Source organism: Cebidichthys violaceus, unplaced genomic scaffold (genome assembly GCF_023349555.1).
Source record: "Cebidichthys violaceus isolate CVI_PGR_0920_01 unplaced genomic scaffold, fCebVio1.0.p SCAF_6, whole genome shotgun sequence".
NCBI classification, from domain to species: domain Eukaryota; kingdom Metazoa; phylum Chordata; class Actinopteri; order Perciformes; family Stichaeidae; genus Cebidichthys; species Cebidichthys violaceus.
In genome coordinates, this window is record NW_027176816.1 from 14,683,498 (window position 1) to 14,703,869 (window position 20,372).

General features: G+C 44.8%; 1 protein-coding gene across 7 annotated transcripts in view; it reads right to left on the reverse strand.

Annotated features, from left to right (window-relative positions):
* Window positions 1-20,082, reverse strand: part of LOC137889832 (myelin transcription factor 1-like) — a 39,472-nt gene extending 19,390 nt beyond the window's left edge. For 5 of the 7 annotated variants that reach the window (XM_068733902.1, XM_068733898.1, XM_068733901.1 and 2 more), the window contains exons 1-7: window positions 19,702-20,004; window positions 14,148-14,254; window positions 9,210-9,264; window positions 6,232-6,262; window positions 5,117-5,179; window positions 3,271-3,680; window positions 565-1,794 (exon numbers count right to left, since the gene is read on the reverse strand). In XM_068733902.1, coding sequence (XP_068590003.1) covers window positions 565-1,794; window positions 3,271-3,680; window positions 5,117-5,179; window positions 6,232-6,262; window positions 9,210-9,264; window positions 14,148-14,150 — 1,792 coding nt within the window. In that variant the 5' untranslated portion in view covers window positions 14,151-14,254; window positions 19,702-20,004. The other 2 variants (XM_068733896.1, XM_068733900.1) reach the window with 2 other exon arrangements.
* Window positions 20,083-20,372: the final 290 nt, after the last annotated feature.

Genomic DNA, 20,372 nt, shown 5'->3' on the forward strand with positions numbered 1-20,372 from the left:
CACATTTCTGATCAAGTTCAAATGCAGGTCATTCAATGATCAACACTGCTTTGAATGACAATACCCCTTAAAGAGAAGTTACGTGCTTTCAATCTTTCTTGTTTTTGTTTTTTTTCAGTCAGCAGTTGAGACAAAAAAAAAAAAAAAGACATGTTCATTAGTGAGCTTTAGACAGTTTACCTTTAGAAAGAGGCAGGGAAGCTATTTATCCCCCTGCTTCTTTATGCTTCCTATTTAGCGCACTCGATACAGGTATCAATCCTCCTGTCTAATTCTTGGTAAAAAAAAATGAAATAATAATACGCACATTTCCCAAAAGGAAGAGGGATTTCTGCTTTTATTGCAAGCAAAAAAACTACAATTCACTCTCTCTTAGGTTGACCTATTGCTATCAGCAGGTGAGTATCAAGCCTCAGATGTTGGAGCGTCCTTAAATTCACCATCACTACCACATAATGCTAACGTAGCTTTTAAAAGAAGACATAAATAAAGAGGACTAAATGTTCCTGCCTCAAGCCCCTCTCATGCGTACATGTCGTAGCTCTGCTCTTAGCTCGGCCCTACCTTTGCTGAAGTAGCTCTTGCGGATGACGTCCAGGTGCTTTGGCCTGTCATCCATGGTGAAGTATCGCTGGTGGTGGATATCTGGGGCACGGAGCAGCTCCCTGGGCCCGGCCGGCTTCACCTGCTCCGCCTTCAGGGCGATGGCTTGCTCCAGCAGGCCCAGGTTCCCTCGGGTTATGTCAAACATCTCCGACTCGTCCGTCACCGTGGAGCGCTGCGACAGGCTGTCTTCATCATCGCGCTCGTCGTCCCCATCCACGTCGTCAAAGTCTCTCTCCTCTGACCTATCTGATCGCACCTCGATAATGTCGGGAGAGGTGGAGGACACGGCTTTGTGGATCTTATAGTTCTCACCTCTGAGGTTGGGGAAGTAGTCCTCCATTGGACTGACTCTGTGCGAGCTGTAGCTTAAAGGAGGGCTGGCCTTGTAGTTCTGAAGCGGACTAGGTTTATGAAAGTCATATTTGTCAAGTGGACTGGCCCTGTTGGTGTTGTAGTTTTCTAGGGGACTGGCCCTGTGTGAGTTGTAGTCCTCCAGGGGACTGGCCCTGTGGTCCTCGGCCTTGATGTGTGTTCCCTGAGCTGCTGCAGTGCTGGTGATGTTGCGGATGGCGGTTGGCACATCAGAAATGGGCAGAATGTGGTTCACCTCTTCATCTTTCTCCTCCTCCTCCTCCTCCTCCTCCTCCTCCTCCTCTTCTTCTACTGGAGTGCCCCGGCTTTGCTGTGCTGACGCTGCCATCTCTTCCTCGTCTTCCTTCTCCTCCTCGTCATCTTTGATCTGTTCATGGCGAACATCTTCGGTCAGATATTGGTGGTTCTCTTGGATCACGTTGTTGCTCCTGTCTGGGCATTCTCCTTTCTCATCTTCTACCTCCTCCTCCAACTCCCCTTTCTCCACTTCAGCTGCCTCCTTCTGCAGAACAGATGCCTCTTCTGATGCTTGATCCCCACGTGCCACCTCGTCCTCCTCCTCTTCCCCCTCATTCATGCCCCCTTCCTGTCCGTCCTTTACTTCTTCCCCCCGTTCGGCTGCCACAGTGACATCCTCCTCAGTCTCCACGGCAACAGGCTGCTGAATGGCCACGGTCGGGGCATTGTTGTCGGAGAGGCAGCCGAGGTGGAGGAGAGAGTTGGCCACTTCCTCTGCACTCTGAGAGGGAGACTGGCACTCCTCGGTTGCAGGCGGCGCTGCTCCAAGCTCCGGCTCGATGATCACACACTCCGCCTCTGTGGAAGCAGATGAAGAGGTCAGAGCAGTGATACACAGGAAAAAGTGAGTCACGCAGTGAGCTAGAGCTATTGTCAGCAATGTCTTCACTGGCATCACCTCCCTGCCTGCTAAGTCATTCACTGAGAAATAAAAACACCTGCTGTGACAGTGTGGAGATGTAAAGCAGCTTGTAGAAGCAGAAAGACATTAACTCCCAAAGTTCCCTAGTGGTCAATAGGAGGAATGGCAACTCACCTCCTGTAATATTATACCTTATAATATTATATGCAGGTTATTTAAACACGTGATAACCCGCTTAAAATAGGTGATATATGTTAGCCTCCATATGTTTGCTGTTAGCTCCATTGTTTAGCCAAGCAGGACTGTGCTGCCCACCAGCTGCTAACAGCTCACAACTGATGTTAACTAGCTCTCCTCCTGATAATTTAAACACAGATTTGTTGTTCACGATGTAGCGTTATCAGGGAAAAAACACTTGCTACGTTATTGCACACTTCCTAAATGCTAACTGCATTGCATGTGATGTGGCTCAAGGACTTTCATGCCCTGGATGGAGAATCTCAGGCAGAGCCACACAACCACCAACAAAAGGTTTCACAAATAAAAAAGATTATGTTAAATCATACACAATAAAGGTAGAGATTAAACTCTATCCTAATTGTTAATCAAAGGAAACCGTAATCAAAGAACCTTCATCAAAGAACTGCAAATAATATTTTATCACTGATTAAAGGAGCACTAAAAGGAATTTAGCACTTCTGAGCACCACTCAGCTTGTGAAAACAGTTATGTCTCTGGAGAAGCTTTAAAAAATAAAAAATAAAAAAAACATACCCTGATGATGTCATAGTGATGTTATCAAGGATATCTTGGTTAAGGCTTGAAACTTCACGTTTTAACAGAAGGGCTGTATTACTAACTGGAGGACTGGAGTTTGAAAGAGATGGGCATTTCAGAAGCAGGGAGGATCTAAAGAGGGATGTTGAGTTGCTTTATGGGAAATGTAGGACCCAGCCTCAGGATATCTCAGGCCCCGCTGCTTCGATTTTGGACCATTCAAACAATATGCCTCGTGTGAGTTCCTTAACTTTATAGAAGTGCAATACTTAATCACTAGAGTACCCTTCAATCTCTCGATTATTTTTATGATCAATCCAGTTAATCTCTAAATGATGAAAAAAAACAACACCAGACGCCCAAAGGGGTGAGTTTATACGTCTTGTTTTGTTCGATTAACAGTCCAAAGCCCAAAGATATTTAATTTACGGTGCTGTAGAATGGAGAAAAAATAGCAAATGTTCAAAGCTGGAACCAGTTTGTCATTTTTTATAGTTGAATCATCTTTCATGGTTTATAGACATAGAGGATTGGTTGAAAAGCTGCTGAGTTTAGAGGTAGATTTTCCTCACCGGTGAAGAAGAGCAAAGATGTGGTTAATATGAGCTGGTTGGTCTCAAGGTGAAAAAGCTCACCGTCATCTGCAGTAAATGTGTTCTCCTCCTTCTGATATACTTCTTCTTCCCTCTCCTCTTCCTCCTCCATCTGTGTCTCCTCCACCTGTCTATTTGTCTGTCCATCCTGCATCAGGTCTTCTGTCATCTCCTCTGTCTCCTCCTCTATAGCTGCCCCCCTCTCTTCGTCTTCCTCCTCCTCCTCCTCCTCCTCCACCTCCTTGGTCTCTCCTGCTGTCTCTCCATCCTTTTCTCCCTCGCCCTCAGCCTCGCTGCTGGCGTCGCTCTCTGCGCTGAAGCCCTCGTCCAGGGCCATTTTCAGGGGGTGGGACTTCCTCTTGGAGGCAGGCCGTTCTGTGTCCTGTTCTAGCTCCTGCTCGGCCTCTGCTTCCTCTAGACGACGCTTTCTGGCTATAGGGCAGCCCAGAATGCTAATGGAGGGAAAAAGAAGAGAGAACAGTGAGAACAGGATCATGAATACCAAGCAGGGTTGTAATCGAAAGTCCCAAACACCCCAAATATCTAATAAAACTTCATGCACCTCATCATGTCCATGGGTGACTTCAAGCAGCATGACGGAGGGTGTTTGTGTGTTTTGACATGAAGAAGGATGGAGAGATGTTTTTGGAGAGTATGAGTCAACAAACGTGGTCTGGGGGGTCGGGGGGTGGGCTCACTCAGAAATCACAAGTGATCGCAGCCAATTGACTGGAACGTTTAATGAACAACTTGTATGGAAAGGCGGGCGGGCGAGGCAGTGGAGGGTGAAATCCAATAAACTCCCTCTTACTCTCACCTGGGAGATGCCGAGGGAGATTGGGGGACGATCTATAAACAAAGTGCATCTGAAATTGCCTGCTGAACGAATACACATGTAAACAGATAGCTAATATCTGCCCCTCAATAAAGAGGAGTCACAAGCCAGTGAGCTGCCCCGAGTCTCGCAAGGACTCTGAGGGTGAGCGACACAGACGAGGAGGGAGGGAGAATTACGCTCTAATAAAACCTGGAGAAATCACGTCTCACTGCTGTCCACTGAAAACTTTACTACTTAGGTTTAGATTTAGAGGCTCTGGGAGTTTCTGTGCAATCTCAAAAACAGATATTCTCTAATAGTCTAATCTCAAGCTTTAAAAAATGTGGATTCTATCCTTACGTCTTGTTTATTTTTTGCTAAAGAAACTAGTCCCCAATCACAACATAAACTTTAGGGGTACAAAGATAATTACCACTATAAATCAGCAAAAAAAATATTTCTGCTTTACAATGTTCTTTATCTTTTTTTAGATGTCCTCAAATTTTATAACTAAACACACTAAACATGAAACTGTTTTTATGACTGTGACTCTGCTTTACATTGGTCTCAGTCTTGACTTGAATTTAAGTCAAGACTTGCTCTCGATTACGTCCTATCTTATCTGAACATCAAGACTGGAACCGGGAACAGCTAGCCTGCAAGTGACTTCCTGGAGTCTTGCCGTAACTGTGAGTGATGTAATGAGGGAGGTCAGAGAGGGCGCTACACCTCGACAAGAAGTAGTACGGTACAAAACAAAGAGTTGTATTTGTCTTTGTGTGGTCCTGGTGGGTGGATTCTGTCACCTTTGGACAGTTTAATGCTGAGCTATGCTAACTGGCTGCAGCTTCATAATTAGCACAGACATGAGAGCGGTATCGCTCTTATCATCTAACACTCGGCATGAAAGCAAATAACCGCATTTCCCATAATGTTGAAGTGTTCCTTTTTAAAAAAATCAAGGCATCACGTTTGTATTTTCAACAAAGCAGATGTTGTGGGGCAGAGAGGACGAGGACAGACAGACAGAGAGGAAGGAAGGACAGAGGGTGGGGTTTTAATCTGCCCTACCTTCTGTGTCGTGAGTATCTCCCACTGATATGGCCAGAGCCATTGCATCCAGGGGTGGGGCAGCTGGATGGGATGGATGGAGGTTAGAGATATGTTTAAGACATGGTGCATTTTAGTCCCTATGCAGAGGTAATGATAACCACAGGCAATAAACAAAGCAAATCAAGAAAACAAAGCAAAGACATGCAAACTGAGCACACACATGCCCCCCCCCCCCCCGACCATCCAGCAAACACACATATGCATGAATGCAGGTGGCATCAAGCTGTGCAGAACATAATATTGTATGTCGTACATCAAGCCTGGCCTATATCCTGTTACTATGAGCGATAAGGATCAGCCGAGACCTGCTGTAATTTCCCCTGCTCTGCTCTCCTCACCAGTCATCATCATCAGGTCTCTCCCTCTCCTCTGATTCAGGTTGCCATGACCCCTCAGGACAGCTCATTTCAATTCTCATTAACTTCCCCCCAGCAATTGCCCTTTATTACTCCAATTATCCTTAATATTAATTTCACTTATTAAAAATTGCTGCATTTGCATTTTAAATGAGGCGCTCTCTGGCCTCCCTACTGTTTTTTTTCTTAATCCAGAAATCAAAAGGTTTTTTTTGGAGTGCTGAGCTCAGATCGATGCTCGGAGGTGAAGTGTGACAAAATGAGAGAGAATGAAAAAATCATTTAGAACGAGGCAGAGGAAGGAGGACAATGGCTCTCATGACTGGAGAGGCCCTGAAAGCTGCCGCCCGGGTAGGAGAGGGGAGGAGAAGAACTAGAAAGGTAAAGCAACAGAAAAACAGAATCATCGCCCTTCACTATCCTTCGATCGGATCGCAAAAAAGATCTTACGCCCCTTTCATTCTCTACTGTATGTGTTCATAGGAGGAAATGGAAAAAAGGCCGTGAGAAATCAATAGCAGCCTGTTGGAGGCACTGACCACGAGAAGTGCTGACGATGAGAAATAAAAGAAATATATATATATATATATATATATATACACTACATCATCTAAAGAAGCACTGATAGTGAGTCTACAAGTGCCGGGGGGTGCTCTATGGTGCACATAAAAGAACTTTGTGAAAGGGATTTGCACAAAGATGAAGGTGTTTCCTTACCTCAGCTCTTGTCCTACGAGCTCAATAGGAACTGAGGGGAGAGGGGGAGAGAGAGATGGGGGAGGAGAAGAAAGACACAGGGAGGGAGAACAAAGGTGAACGACTGCTCTGAAAGCTGCGCTGCTAAAAGAAACTCAGATCAATAAATCACAAATGCATACGAATCCCATGAGGCCTCCTCATAGAGGCGCACACACGGCTGACTGCATGATCAGGAGAAGAAGAAAAAACACCTACACTCATGAGCTCACACGCATATCTACATGCATACATACACACACAAACAAACACATGTTCACAAGAGTGAGCAGGAAACAAACGGCTGTAGCACCGGCCTGCACAAACATAGGCTCAACAAGGGTTGATGGAATCTAGAATTACTTCTAATCAGAGTTTAGCAAAGATAGGTTTACAATTAGTAAATCCAGAGCCCTGCACCATTACAAACTGATATTTGTTTAGTAAATTCCAGTTAATACAAATTTAAAATACATAAATAAATAAATGAGCGTGCTGTGAAGACCTATATATAGACTATAAAAGAGGGGGCTGATCTGTTTTCTTTAACAAAACGTCCCATCGTTTGCTAGCTAGCTAGCTAAAAAGTCAGTTAGTTAGTGCAGCGTTACTTATGATGACTCAGCAGAAAAGCTCCAATTTGTCCTCCTTTGAGAAAAACTTGCTGGCTGAATTAACGAGCAATATGGTCAAAAATAGAAGATAAAAAACAGAACAGAACAGTGAGGAGAAAACTTTTTTCACTGAAATGAAATAAAAGATGGCCTGTTGGTTTATGAGTCCGTCCCTTAACTTTCTTCTGGGAACTTGATTATTTTGCTCAATCTATGTGAAAAAGTTAAACCTCCGCAAGTCTAAAGTTAATACTGGACCACAGTTTCTTTATTTTAAGATAGTTTTAAAGTTTGTTTCAACATGATTTTAAGTTAAACCATCATTTAATCATGAATCCTTGTTGATGCAACCCAGCTATAATGTAGAATAACACACACACACACACACACACACACACACACACACACACACACACACAGGCCAACACAACAGCATACACACAGAGAAAATCTAGTTCAGCCAAATTGCATGGTGCTGTTCAGAAAAAAAATGCAGACTTCAGCAATAAAACATGATTAATTGTTGCACTTTAGTTATCATAATTGGCAAAATGAAATTAAAAGCGAAAACTGCCTTCATCAGTAGAAAAAACAGCACTCCTTCCAGGGACAACTTATAGTAATTGCCTTCAAAACATAAATCAAGCGCTGCTCACAAACAACACGCACACATGGCTCTCTGCTGGCTGCAGGCATCGATTGAGAGTTGAGCGATAGAATGAGTTTGGAGAAATATATCCTATTTTTATTTGGAGCAAACGAGAAAACAATATGATCCTGGAGAATTGAGTTTGGGCTCCGATATCACATGCATTAATCACACGTCAGAAAGACCGCTGGTGTCAAGATACACTAAGAGCATAAGAAATACACACAAGCTTGATAAGTGTGTGTGTGTCTGTGTGTGTGTGTGCAGTGGCTCAGTTTCTCTGTCTTTCATCATGCAGTTGGAGAGACTGGACGCCTTCCTGAACTGTTTCTCTAAACACACAAACACACTGGCACACATATAAATGCAAGGAGAAAGACACATGTATCAATATGTACATGTACACAAATACATATTCAAACACAAACATGCATACCATGTTTATTTTTGCATAAATATCTGTATTTAGACTACACAAGAGATGGTGAGAAATCATCTACTGCCTCATTTTGTGTGATAAATTGCTTTCTATAACCATTATTTTCTCCTTATGTGTATATGTGTGAGTGCAGCTACTCGTAAAGGAGCATAATGCTCAAACAATGTACCTAAATTAATCAGATAAAGCATGATTTGTAGTCTAATCTGAGTAAACTCTGTAAAATACTTGGAGGGAAAATTTGCCACCTTTTATGTCCAATCAGTGTTGATGGAAAATATAGTCAATTAACACAATAAATTCCTGTGTTCTCCTGCTGAAAAATCGGTTGTTCTTCCTGCATCCAGCGCCATCGTTTAAAGTCACATAGTTGGAGATATAGGAAGAACTTCAGGTTGTTTCAACAAGCCTCTATCTATCTGTTGGTAGCCAGGAGACACGTTAGAGATGCTGCTCAAAAACAGAACTTGTTCTCTTCTCTTGTAATGCAATAAAAATACGAGTACAAAAGACGTTCTGGATGAGGACACATTTTACAGTGTTTTAGCCGACTCAGATATTGAGCCAGATCTACTTGAGCCAGAATATACAGCCGAAGAAATGCAGCGCAGAGAGGCTGTGGCTGCATTAGCCGAACAATATCTCGTTCAGGAAAACCAGAAAACATAATGCCTCCAGCCACACTGTCACCGGCACGGAGGCAAGAAAATGGAGGAGGTCCAGATGAAAATCAAGTTGAGAGATTAACAAAAATCTGCAACGCCCTCTTGGCCATTCTGCATGCACTTTCAGGACGTCCCTAACTTGACAGGCTTCAATATAAGAGCTGCGGTAAGAATAACACGTGTGCAGCATTAGCGTTGTTATCCAGGATGAACTATCCACAATGTCTGCTGCAAAGATCTGGAGTCCTGTTTTCTTCCCCGATGACTTTCTGTGTGACTTTGTGACTGATGAAGCGGTGTGTGACATTTGGTGGCAAAAAGTGGCCAATCCTGTGAAAGCATCTGTTCTGTTGGACCTAAGCTGTTTATATTCACACTGAGAGACATTTCACAGCATATGTACACACATCTATATACACCTAAACACACAGCATTGTTGCTCAGGTACACATACTGATGTTAGGAGTAAAGTGTGTGTGTGTGTGTGTGTGTGTGTGTGTGTGTGTGTGTGTGTGTGTGGGGGGGGGGGGGGGGGCAAGGAAACACTTTTAGCAGACATGGCCTGACATGTAGGAGAGATGACAAACACTCACCTCTGATTCCCTTGGACCGAGTGCGAGTTCGCTTGGCGTCACCCTCCACACTCATCTGGGAAGGAAGGAAGAGGAGAAAGAGGAAGCCAGAGAGGGGGAGAGAGACAAGTGAGTAAAGGAGGAAACAGAGAAGATGGTGCAGAGGAGAAGAGGAGGGAGGAGAGGAAAGAGAGTGTGAGTGGTTATTTCACACAGCCACAGGTAATTGTCCTTCCTCTGCTTTAAAAGACCTGCTATAATAACCCTCACTCAGGATGTTCCAATTGAAACACACCAAAGGTAACGCTGACACAAAGAGACGATCATATCTTTAATTCTCGCAAAACATCGCTCCTCACCCGTTGTTAAAATAAAAAAAACACATACATTCTGAGTCTTTCGTCCTGCTCACTTCATCTGAAGAGAGACAGAAATAAAGAGTATGGAAAGGAAACAAACCCTGTTGTTCGAGCTACTTTTCAGATCCACTCCCCACCCTCGCCCCACACACGCCCCCCCATTACTCTCCCTGTAATTTCCTACACCTGAATGGTACACATGATTGTACACTGTAGCAGTCCCTCTGCTCACAAGGGCCATGGCCCTGACAATCCTGACTATGCTGAATATAATAATAAAGCAAAAACACACAGGCTGCTAAAAAGCCACTGTAATAACCCTTTTAAGAAGAGTTGTGTGTGTGTGTGTGTGTGTGTGTGTGTGTGTGTGTGTGTGTGTGTGTGTGTGTGCTGCCCGCTGCTTACTTCTGGCTCGGCTTTTAAGCCACAAAGGAGCAGGTGTTAACCCTGCTGCCTGGAACACACGAACACACACACACACACACACACACACACACATATTGACCCTGGGCCACACCTCCTCAGCACCACCTCTCCTCGCTCAGTGCTGCTCTCAGTGCACTCTGAAGCTATCAGATGCTTTTTAGACACAATGGAGCCGTTAGCTTTGATTACTGGACTATTTTTTTTTTTAATCGCAGGTCTCCCCTCTTTCTCTTTTTCTGTCTCACACTACCCCCTCAACCCCTAACTCCCCCTCCACCCCAGTTGCCTCTACACCTCCCCTCTCCTTGCCCAGGCACTTAGCGGCTTTGTTGCTTCTCTATAGTCAAGTTGGCACCGCCACAGTGGGATTGAAACACGGGGGCCCTGTTCCTCTCCTTCTTCTTTTTCCTCTGCCTCTCTCTATTTGGCAATGCTCCTTCCTGCTAATAGACTACTTATGAAAAGAAGGAGGGAAAGAGGGATGAGAGGAAGATGAAGCACGCTGTTGTTGTTGTTGTTAAGGCCCCCGAGGAGGGTGCGCTTCATTCATTAGTGTCTAGTGTTTGGCCGGAGGTACAGGTGCAGGCACAGGCCCCTCCCTTCCTGTTTGGGTCTCTTTCTTGCTCTCTCTCTCTCTCTCTCTCTCTCTCTCTCTCTCTCTCTCTCTCTCTCTCTCTCCACTCCTGCCTCAACTCTTTGGATCGGGCGCTGTTTGTAGAAGTCGAGTAACAAGTGGCAGCGTTGTGCCCTTCCTGAAGGGAGCAGTTTACTCCTTCCGAGCTCCTCCCACATGTGCTATGTGGGAAGAGGAGCAGATGAATGTGCAGTGAAGAGTTGTCTGCCAGTGTGTGTGTGTGTGTGTGTGTGTGTGTGTGTGCTCCCCTTTACACATGAGAGTTCAAAGTCCGTCTCCCTACACTCCGCTGTCTGCACTCGTTTGTGTTCATGTCCGGAAGAAGCAGCGGTGCTGTGATTTATCACAATTCTGAGGTGCCTGCACTTGTACATGTTTCCATTGAACTTTAACTATATAATATCATTTTACCTTTATATTGATTAGCTTCCCTTCCATTAAAATGCTGCTCACAAAAAGAGCATCCACTTTAAACATGACTCAGATGTGTTTTTTGTGTTTGTGCATTTAACTAGTATTGCACATTGTGTCTCCATATATACATATTGAGTCAGCTGTAAACGTCTGAACACCACGGGTTGAGAATGCATGAAAAAAAATAAACCAGCAGAAGAAGATGGCGGTGCTGTTGAAGGGCTCGTCTAATAGGTCTGTGGGGAAACATCTGACAAAAGAAAGTTGGGAACCATATGTTCCTGTGTACTTTTACTTAAAGCTACTACAAAAAACTTTCATTTTGTGTTGATTTTGGCGGCCCCTGTGGACAAAAGTAGTAGTATTTCCGAGCATTTTCTTGAGGTTTTCAGGTTCTGGTTCTGAGCTGAAAAAGTTTCAGGGGAACCTGCATGTCACAAATTGTTTTGTTTGAATAATTATTTAAACTTGATACTTTTACTTTTATAAAACATCTGCTTATTTCTTCCTCTAGTAAAGAGTGTGGGAGCGCATTGCAGAAGATTTAAATCACTACAATATGATCAGAGAGGGGTTTTCTTGTCTTTTCATCAGCTTCCCTCCTTCTGTAAAAACAGGAACCACGAAGGTGACACTGAACGCTCCCGAGCTGAACACTGACCTGTGAGAGGGATTGAGATATGAATTGAAGGCTAAACGTTGATGAATCAAATGGTTACATTGGTGGATTTGTATGTTGGTGAACCACTTTGAATTCTGACTCTAAGTGTGTGAGAGAGAAGTGTGTGTGTGTGTGTGTGTGTGTGTGTGGATGAGATAACCCCCCCCCCCCCCTTTATGAAAAGATGATCTACCATTCTGTTCCTCCTTTATTTTTTCATCCCCCTTCCTTTGCCTCCTCCTTAAATTCATAGTCATCACATGAATCAGAACCTGGACTGAAAAGGAGGGCCCCTATTGCTTTCATGTTTGCGTAACCATAGCTACACACATTTAAATAGGTAAGCACATCTGAGTTTCTCCTCTTTTTCCTGTCCCTTTTCTCAATTCCAGCTCATTAAATTTGTATGAACACAAAGTCACAGCGAGTGAATCGAGATGCAGCCAGGCAGGCATTCACCTGATCTTCATAATCTCTTTCAAAGGGCCTTTTTTAAAGTATGTTCCAAACTAGTCCTTTACCTTGTTGTCTTTTAATTAGACAACTGCTTGAACAGTGTATGTCGGTGGGCCTACACAGCACACAGAACAGAGAGAGACAGAGAGGGAAAAAGATGAGAAGGATGTCCGCATATGTGTGTGTGTGTGTGTGTGTGTGTGTGTGTGTGTGTGTGTGTGTGTGTGTGTGTGTGTGTGTGTGTGTTGGGGTTTAACTAGTATGAAATGTGGTGTGGAGCAGCAGCAGTAGAAGAATAAGGGGGAGGAGGAAGAGGAGGAGGAGGAGGACATGGCTCATCCCTACAGGCTGTGTTGTACATTATCAATTATGTACTTCTTTGTGTGCATCGGTCGGTGCAGGAGGGCCCCAGCTCTGCTCTGCATTCTGACAGCTCTATGTAAATGGCTGGCTGGGGGCAATGACTTCAGAGAGAAGGTCACCCTTCGTCCCCCGGTGCACATAAATGACTTCTTTATTCATTTTCAGGTTTACAAGAGTGAAGACAAGGAAAGGAGGAGGTTAAGGTGGGGCGGAGACACAGAGCGAGAAGCGTTCACAACTGGCGACGAAGACTGACATCTCCAAAAATTACCTGCAGACAGCAGCTGCCAATTAAGAGTTCCCTCGACAGGCGGACCACGCTGAGCAGCCTCCATGTTGGATGGCCGCGCGGCGAGCCCTTCCACAGTTTCACTTTAATAATTCACAAAAGCATAGCGGAGCGGTGAGAAGGGAGGGGGGGAGATGCTGTGCTTCTCACTCCATATGCAAAAAGACTGAGCATGTGTGACTGCATAATGGGTCAGATGTGAGTATGAGTGCTGTCAGAGGTTTGCCATTTACAGAGTGAGTCATCCTGATGTGATTTCAGCGTTCAAGACAAAACATCTTCTCATATTTAAGTCTGTTTCATTCACCTCCGCTTGCCACAAGTCTAAAAAAGATAATAAGGAGGTTGTGTGACGGCCAGGTATCATAAGTGCCGGGCCAAACAGACGAGGGCCGCTTCACATGATGCAGCGTTTGAAACCAACGCCTCTCTCTCTCTCTCTCTCTCTCTCTCTCTCTCTCTCTCTCTCTCTCTCTCTCTCCTCGGCCCCCTCAGCAGCAGAAATCAAACCAAATCAATAAAAGTCATCTCTTCAGATGAACCCGAGCCATCACGGGGAAGCAGAACTACTTTTACTGGGCCCAAGGGGAAACTACCCCCAACCCCCGCTCCTCTCTCTTTCAATCTCCCCTCAATCCCTCCATCTCTTTGTCGGGTGTCACACTCTCAGTTGTGATGCACAGGGAGAAAAAAGGGACCAGATGTTTACAGAATGGAGAAATAACCTTAAAATGGTGGCAATTTGTGTCAGAAGTATTAGAAGAAAGAGCGTATACAGGTTTAGGATGGCAGAGTGGGTTAGAGAGAGGAAAAGAGGTTTCTACTCTGCTGATAAGGAGGAATATCATGGACAAAAAAAAAGTATGAGCAGCTCAAGGACATCGTTTTGAGTTTCTTTTTTTTGATTGTGTTTCAATACAAAAAAAAATCCTGTGAAGTGAACTCAGCAGTGGGAAAACGCTGAGCTGTGTGCCACGCTGAGCTTTACTAAACTGAACTAAGCTGAGTGGGGCTGAGGCAGAGGATGGGCGGGGCCAAGCGGGAGATTTGATGTGCTGTTTGATTCATGTTTTTCTGTCCAGCGGGGCTATCAATCCCCCCCCCCTCCCCCCCTCCCAACACACACACACACACACACACACACACACACACACATACACACACACACACACAGACTGCCTCTTTTCTCCATCCTCCCCTCCCTCCGCCTCCACCCTTTTTGACTTTCCCCGCTGAGTTAGGGGATTGGGGAAATGCCCAGGAAGCAGAATCAGGTTGGAAGGGGTGTGTGTGTTGGGGGTGGGCGAAGAAGTGGTGGGGTGGGGAGGCAGAAGGATTGCGGGGCCTTGTCACTCACCATGATTGGTCGACGGCTTTGCAGTCTCTGGGAGGCCTGGCAGCGGCTGCTGGTCCTCTCGCCTCGTGTCCACCGCTGGTTCACCAGCTCGCCCCGGAACTCATTTTCTAGAGACAGAACCAACAGGGAGGTGGGACAAGACGGGAGGAAAAGAAAGAAGAGGAGAAAAGAGAGAGTTGTCATATGAAATCAACGACATCAGCACCAATGGACGGGGCAGCCGTTTGGATAAAGGGAGGGAGGGGAGGGTGGGGGTGCTACTTTGAGGGAAGGTCGGGGCACTGGAGCATGCTGCAGACACTCCTTTATTAACTAAAGGAACAGTGTGTATGCTTTACGCACACACACACACACATAGGCATGGCTAAGTGCCCCAGCTGGGGTCCCTGTCAGTCTGCTATTAGAATCAATCAAATTTGCGCATTTTTATCGAGCTTTTCAGGGTGCATATATAAGCAAATAGGGGGAAGGGCGACGTGAGATGAGAGGGGGTGAAGAATGGTCAGTAAATAATGAATCATACATAAATCAGGCCTTCTTTTTCTCTCCCCCTCTCTCTCCTTTTTTTCATCAAGGTAATAGCTCTTCACTTGGTATTCCTGATCGTCCAGAAGAAACACATTAAATCTACCACAGATTCCTTTTTCCATTCTGCCCTCTCTCTGGTTCTGTTGGAGGCGTTCGATACCAAACAGAGAGTCGTCTTAACCGTTGAGGGGGTCGTACCCCCCCCCCCCCTCCTACCACAGCTTCAAGTTCAGGGAGAGTGCAGATTATTTTTCTATGAATGCCCAAGGCTGAACTTTTCAACTAGTGTAGCTGTAAGACTCTTCATCTGTGAGACTCCAAAACAAGCGGCCGCTCTCGCTCTCTCTTCACTGAGCTGGTACAGTGAAATCTGATTCTTTTCCATATATGTGTATATATATATATATATATATATATATATATATATATATATATATATATATATATTAACACACACCCTTCTGGCTTTCACCTCTATAGAGATTGTGCGTCTTTGCAGAAGACAGCGGGACAGTGAAAGAGCAAGCACCCTTGAGTTTACAGTGACTTCTCTTCTGTATGGGCCACCCATCTGTCTATCCTCAACAACATCTTAGAGGAATCAGACTGACTACTGAACTGAAGCAGCAATATAGTGGAAGAGTAATCATGACACAAATCACGAATACTACAGTGGGAATTCAATCTATTCTAATTAGAATATTAAAACTGAAGGACGGTTTCAGATTTAAAAGGATTGCATAGATGTAGCTCCTGAGAGGCAACAAAATATCAACCTCTTTACACTTGAACTTGGTCTCTGTAGAGAGTAAGGCGAGATGTGTCCATCTCATTGTCTCCCATCAGGTATCTCTACCTTTTCATCTGTCTTCTTGCTGCTTTCAAAGACACAGCAAGAGTTATTTTCTCTGCTCGTGCTGTCCTGTACATGAACCCACAGTGCATGCAGAGTGCACACTAAAAGCAAGCGGTCTGTGAGACAACAAAAGGCTGCAGGTCCGTATCCGAGGGGTCCCCACGCAGAGCAGCCCCCCCTCTGTCAAACTCCCCGCTCACCCCCCTCTGCTCGCCCATCCCTACTTTGCCCGTTAAGTGCAAACCTCGGCAAAGCCCAGCCAGCACTCTTTGCAAAATGCTTGTTTGTCAACTTTCACTCCGCCCTCAGGAAAAAAGTGATTACAACAGCAATACTGTTCGTCTGCATCTCTATCTCTGTCTCTCTGTCTCCTCTGTCTCCAGCACCAAAATTCGCTGCTTCCTTTTTTCTCCCCTCCTCTTGGAGTAAAGGGAAGTGAGCATCCGTCCTGCATTGTTGGTTCGGAGGCCAAGAGGCTGAGAGAGCCCTCCCTAAATACCAAGCATAGAACAGCGCTCTATTAGGACACAGCGCCTCGGGCCATGTGTCAACATCCCTGCTCACTTCCCTCAGTCCTCTTCTACACACAGAGGAAACACATCTGGACAGTTTGAACCCGCGTCAGATATCGGAGGTTTATAGAATCAGGCAATTAATCACAGAAAAGGTGTCTGAATAGACCCTTCTATCTTTCATCTGTTGTTTGGTGTGAAACCTGAACACCTGGATCCCTCGCAGATGAAAAAACATAAACAGTAATTTGCCTTGTCTGCTCAGAATATGTGCTCTCTTATTCTTTGATCAGATTCGGCTCATTCCCACCTACAAGACTCGCAGCTCATTATTTGGAAGAGAAAATTGGAGTACGAGACAATTAGTTGTTCACCGGGGAGGTTTGGTTAATCAGAAGTAAGGGGGGGCTGAATACAGAATGAATGGATTAAATATCCTATTTTACTATCAAGATTCTGTGTCTTTATCAAAGCTTTTCTGTGAGGCAAAGTTAAGAAAATCTTTCCTATTTTCAGCACAAAAACCCTTTAATAAATCAACACATGTAGTATATGAATTGAAACAAAAAAACCTTTTACCAGAAAACAAAGTTTAGGTTTGAGTAATACCATTATAGGCAGGCGGCTTACTGTACAGGGACAATAGAGCAAAGAAGCCTAAATCCATAGTTAGATTAAATACCAGGGTGAACTGTCTGTAACAGTATTAGTGTACGTACGGGGCCAGGGCCAGCTGTACACCCCTGGTCCTGTTAAGCAGGATTTAGAGGCAACTTAGTGTGATTACAGCGAGCCGGGTAGAAGAGACAGAGAAATCAAAAGTTGTGGAGCGGGACGCTCTCGTATTACTCGCTGCTTTCTTGTGTGTCACAGGATGAGAAAAACTGACCAGATTATCTGTCAGATTTAGTTTTTGTGCTGTATAGATAACCAGAAAAATACAATTCAGATAAACCCTTCAGTCAGAACCCTCAGTTGTATTTCCCAGCCTGAAGCTGGAGTAACACAGAGCAGAATAACTACGAGAGGCCGGGATTTGGTCAGGGTGAGGTGGTTTTATCAGTTATGGGACGGGAGTTTAGGGCGGGGGTGTGGAAGGGGAAGGCGGCACCATGGTAACAGCCTTTGGAGGAGCTCCACTGAGGGCCAACCTGACCTCAGCATCAGAGAAACAACACAAGGCTAACTGTAGGGACCTGTGCACCTGGAAGTCCTCCGCTGAAGGCAGCACTTTATGATGCTCTAAACAGTTCTGCATGTCATGTTTTTATATCTGAGAATTTATGCACATTCTGCTTACTTTTTAATTAATTCTGTTTTTTTTTTACATTTTTTGTATTTATTTCCCTTTTAACACATGGCATGAAATTCATTATTTCCAGGCTTTCATTTTAAATGCCTCCTTTCCATTGAAAGCCTGGCCAACCCTGACCTTTGCTTGTATTGCTTAGATTTCTGATAGGCTTTGAATGACGAGGGTGCAATTTGGCCCCAGCTGCTCCTCCAACATGTTTATTGCTCTCCCTCCTCCGGCACCTGCTGTCCTCACCACAGGGCTATTCAGCCCTTCATAAATAGAGAGGGTTTGTCCTATCACGATAACTAAAGAAAAGACAGAAGCAACTTCAGATCGGGGCCTGTGCTGCTGCATGCAGCTCCATTCTCTGCTGTCAAAGCCGCCACTGACAACATAAGGCACCAATAACCTAATTCTGTAATCCCCAGAAACTAGGCTACATTTTCTCAGGAAAAGTAAACAGAAGAACAACAATAGGTGTTTTATCATGACATCTTTAGCTCGGTGTTCATCCTATACATCCAGCCCAACAACAGAGCATCTTTCCAAGTACATGCTCCTTCTGCACAATTCTATGGGCTTCACTTATAGATATCTCCTCTGTTGCTCTCCCTAAAGTTGCATCCTGTTTTTTCCCCTTAAAGGGATTTTTGGAGTTATTCCTGTACTGATGTGAGGGTCCCGGGACAGAGGATGTCGTATGTGTACAGATTGTAAAGCCCTCTGAGACAAATTTGTGATTTCGGGTGAAACAAAATAAATTTAATTTAATTTAATTTAATGAAATAGCTTTTACGCTTTAAACACAACTACAGACTTAAAAAAAAAAATCCCCACTGTCTAACAGAGGTCTGTCTTTACATTTGAAAAGCAGGTAAAGTCAGTCAAACATATTCTGTCACTATAAAAGCCAAACATCATTCCAGATGTATCAAACATTTTCCTTAAAAAGACAAACTGACATGATTTTTTCTAAAGATGGGTGATTTTCAAACAGCAATGCGGGGAAGTGAAGTACGTTTAGACGGTTTTTGCCTCTAACCTCCTGAAAGAAATCATCTAAACTAGCAGCTAAAGTTTGTCAGTGATCGAGCGACGTCGAGCCGCCTCACCACACCGGGGGATGGAGAGCAACTTAAGGAGCGGGTGACATAACACTGTGTATCATCATCCCTCATCTCTTTCCTCCATCTTAGGACGCAGGTGCTTTGACAGACCGCGAGGCGCACACACAGCACATTACGTGGCCATCTAAGCAAAGCAGGGGGGGGGGGGGGGGGGGGGGGGGGGGGGGGGGTAATGAAAAACACAACGCACAGGCTCACATTCTCGGGGTGAATCCGACTAGATGAGCGCTTCAAAAATCCGGCGAAATGTGTACTTTAAGCCCGCTGTTTATTTCTAGCGCTCTGACCACTTTTTATTTTATTTTATCTGCGCACCACTAAAGGCGGTTGACATTTGAAGAGAGCATCTCTGTTTTTTTGCTGCAGAGGATCAAATGGCAAACCCCTCCCTCCCTCTCAAACACACATTCACTCCATCCTTCCATCCATCCATCTGTCCGTGCATCCAGCCCCCCCCCCCGCACACACACACACACACACACACACACACACACACACACACACACACACACACGAGTCCTGCTCAACGCCCACTGTAAAATCGAAATAATAACACAATTCGGTACCGGACTCGAGACAGACATCACACATTACTGTAACAACCCAGAAAGAGAGAAAACGGCTCGCGGCTGTAACGCGCGGCGGGTCCAGTGAACGGGCTAATTTATTCCTGGAGATGTAGAAGGTGAAACTAGAGGACGGAGTGGAGAACACACTTCAGGTGTGTCTCAGTTCGGCCGGAGAGCATCCAGAGCAATACAACATAGAGAGTGATGAAGTGTCCGACAGAGAAGTGGCTGAAACGCGCTAAGGTTCTGAGAAAGCGCCATAGCTGCTTTAGTCCCACTTTTTCACACAATTACGATTATTATTCTTTTTTTGTTATTATTATTATAATGAGGCATCAATGTTAGGACAAACATTTGAGGGCAAAGCAGCATCTTCTCTAGTTCTGCAGTACTATCATCAACGATGCGTTTTGAAAATGAAAATAAATCAAACAAATATGCACTTTAAAAAAAATAGTAAACTGTTGAGAAACCGCAGCTGTGAGGAAGTTTGAATTAATATTTCGTCAAATATGAAAATATAAAAACACTAATACAAAATCACACAGACGGTGCGGCTATAAGATACTACAAGGGTGAGGAGGAATATCAAAGTTGCGCAAAAAAAGGCCTTGAGATGTCGAGATTTATAATGATAAATCATCAAAACATAAACATCTGATTACCTGTATTCAACAATATTTCCTCTGGGCTTCGGCGCTGCGTCCTTGTTGTGTTTTGAGAGTTGCGGTGTCGCTGTCAAGTAGTTTGCTAAAACGATATCCCGAGTAAAGGTCTTAAAAAAACGATCATCTATCCCGTTACAAATGTCCACATCTGATAAATAACAAGCGCGAGCGAAGGCTGTTCCGCGCGGCCTCTCCCACTCAGCGCACCGGTGCACGGCTCCGGATCAAGGCGTTGAGATGTTACTTGTTTGTAAGCAAAAACATGGCTTCATTTGCCTTTGTCAGCGAGAAAAAACGTAATATTGACTTACCTTTCCCTCATGAGCCATTGTACCCCCCCTCCATCCCCTCTCCACACCCCCACCCCCATCTCCTCCCTCCGCCCTTTGCCATGACATCACGGAAGCTGTAGTAAAACCTCCAGCATCAGATGGGCAGGGCTTGAGGTCCCCCTTACTACACACTCACTGAATGGACAGATGTACACACACACCCTCTCTCTCGCATACATATTCTGAACCACTAAGACTGAAAACTAGACTCTAGACATCGTCTCTGCACGATTTTCCCCCAATAGTAGAATAAGTTCCCCACACTTCTTCCCTATCCAAACATGTGTAACTTCATGACCCATCTGTACTTAGTCAGTGTGCGCCTCTGGGCTCTGC